The sequence below is a fragment of the Austrofundulus limnaeus genome, unplaced genomic scaffold, assembly GCF_001266775.1.
Source record: "Austrofundulus limnaeus strain Quisiro unplaced genomic scaffold, Austrofundulus_limnaeus-1.0 Scaffold1149, whole genome shotgun sequence".
Classification (NCBI taxonomy): Eukaryota; Metazoa; Chordata; class Actinopteri; order Cyprinodontiformes; family Rivulidae; genus Austrofundulus; species Austrofundulus limnaeus.
In genome coordinates this window covers 73,158-74,845 of record NW_013953551.1, presented here as the reverse complement: position 1 = coordinate 74,845, position 1,688 = coordinate 73,158, and the positions used below count along the sequence as shown (strand labels likewise).

The window sequence follows — 1,688 nt, the reverse complement described above, 5'->3', positions numbered from 1 at the left end:
TGTCCCAGATGGAAAGAAACAAAGCTTTGCTAGCTCGCAGGGAAAACATCAAAATTTTAAGGCGATTTTGCACAAAAACATTTCTTTGTTTTTGTTACTACTGCTCAAAAAAGTGCTTTAATTTTTTTAGCTTATATTTCATTCAAATGATACATTAATAAGGTATTTATTCATTATATTTTGACAAAATGCAATGTTTGTTAACATTTTAGGCAAAACACTATATTTGCCTATTTCTCCATATACTAGTTTTAGACTTAATCCTCATTTCGATGTGATGGGTCACAAATATATAATTATTAAGCTTCAACATTTTTCTAAAATCCTGCATATTTTTTCATCCAGCCTACATCCATTCAAACCAGATTATGGGCTGGGGGGAGAAGGCCATAGAGATCCGCTCCGTAGAGACGGGCCATCTGGATGGAGTCTTCATGCACAAACGAGCCCAGAGACTGAAGTTTCTGTGTGAGCGGAACGACAAGGTAAATACACTTTACATCTTACTGAAGTACTGACTGATGACTGCGCTCTTTCAGTACATACACAAGTTCTTAAAACCATTTCTTACCTGAAGTTTGGAACACATTGAAAAGATTCTACTGCAGATGACCCAGAAACAAGTCAGTGACAAACTATTCTACATTAAATGTGTTTACAATCAGATAGTAAATTAAAGGGTATTGATGCAAAAGCAGTAAAACACCTTCAGTACTATCTTGTTCAAATCTTTGGTTGTGTATCTTGTCATCTGGCTTTGAAATAAAACTTGCAAATGAGACACCAAAACATGCAGTTTAAACAGGGAAAGCGCTATTATGACTTTTAGAAAGTAATATTATGTTCGGTGTAGATTGTATTTGCAAAAGTGTGATGAAAAACAAAATGTGTACAGATATACGCCACAGTATAAACTTAATTTAAATTTTAATCAAGTCACAGAAAGTTGGACCTTACACGACTCAACTGACATTATTCTTTTATCAATTTTACAGAATTACTTTCATGGTTTTTAAAGATTTTACCTCTGAATATTCAACTTTTTAAGCATTTTTAGGGTCAAAAAATGGGGGTTTGCATCATACATGCATAAATATGGAGGACCAAAACTGACATAATTAGAAATAAAAGCAAAAACATATAAACGGCCCAAAAAAATAAATAGATACACTTAAAATGCAACAATTATAATTTAATTGACCTTCATATTTATTTTTCCAGCTTAGTTCCAATAAATGATATGTTTTAGCGCATCATTTACATTAACTGTTTTTAAAAGGTATAGATTTTTTTGTTTTTCCTTTTACTTTCATTCGTGCATTTGTGTCTGTTAAATATTTATATTTATTTTTTAATTGTTTTTTTCCCCACAAGTCTTTTTATTTTCATGTGTTTTTACATTTTTCTGTTTCCTGTTTTTACTCTAACTTATGCATTTCTGCCTGCATTATGCAAATATAGTGGGCGGTCCTTCTTGGGTCAGCTCCTCTCCTATTGGTCAACAAACAGGAAGGAGCAGGAGCCATGTGTAGATCTACTGTGCATGCTTGTGCTGCCTCTGTTTAGCTTAAAGCTTAGTTTAAAACAAATGCTAACACTAACCTGTGAATGGATGGATGGATGAATGAATGAATGAATGAATGAATGAATGAATGAATGAATGAATGAATGAATGAATGAATGAATGA

The 1,688-nt window shown here is 32.6% G+C and overlaps 1 protein-coding gene across 2 annotated transcripts in view; it reads left to right on the top strand.

The window, feature by feature from the left end:
* LOC106534353 (TRAF2 and NCK-interacting protein kinase) overlaps positions 1-1,688 on the top strand; it is a gene marked incomplete at its 5' end in the record, with an annotated part of 20,140 nt that overhangs the window by 16,217 nt on the left and 2,235 nt on the right. For both annotated transcript variants that reach the window (XM_014030963.1, XM_014030962.1), the window contains 1 exon segment: positions 346-485. In XM_014030963.1, the coding sequence (XP_013886417.1) occupies positions 346-485 (140 nt within the window).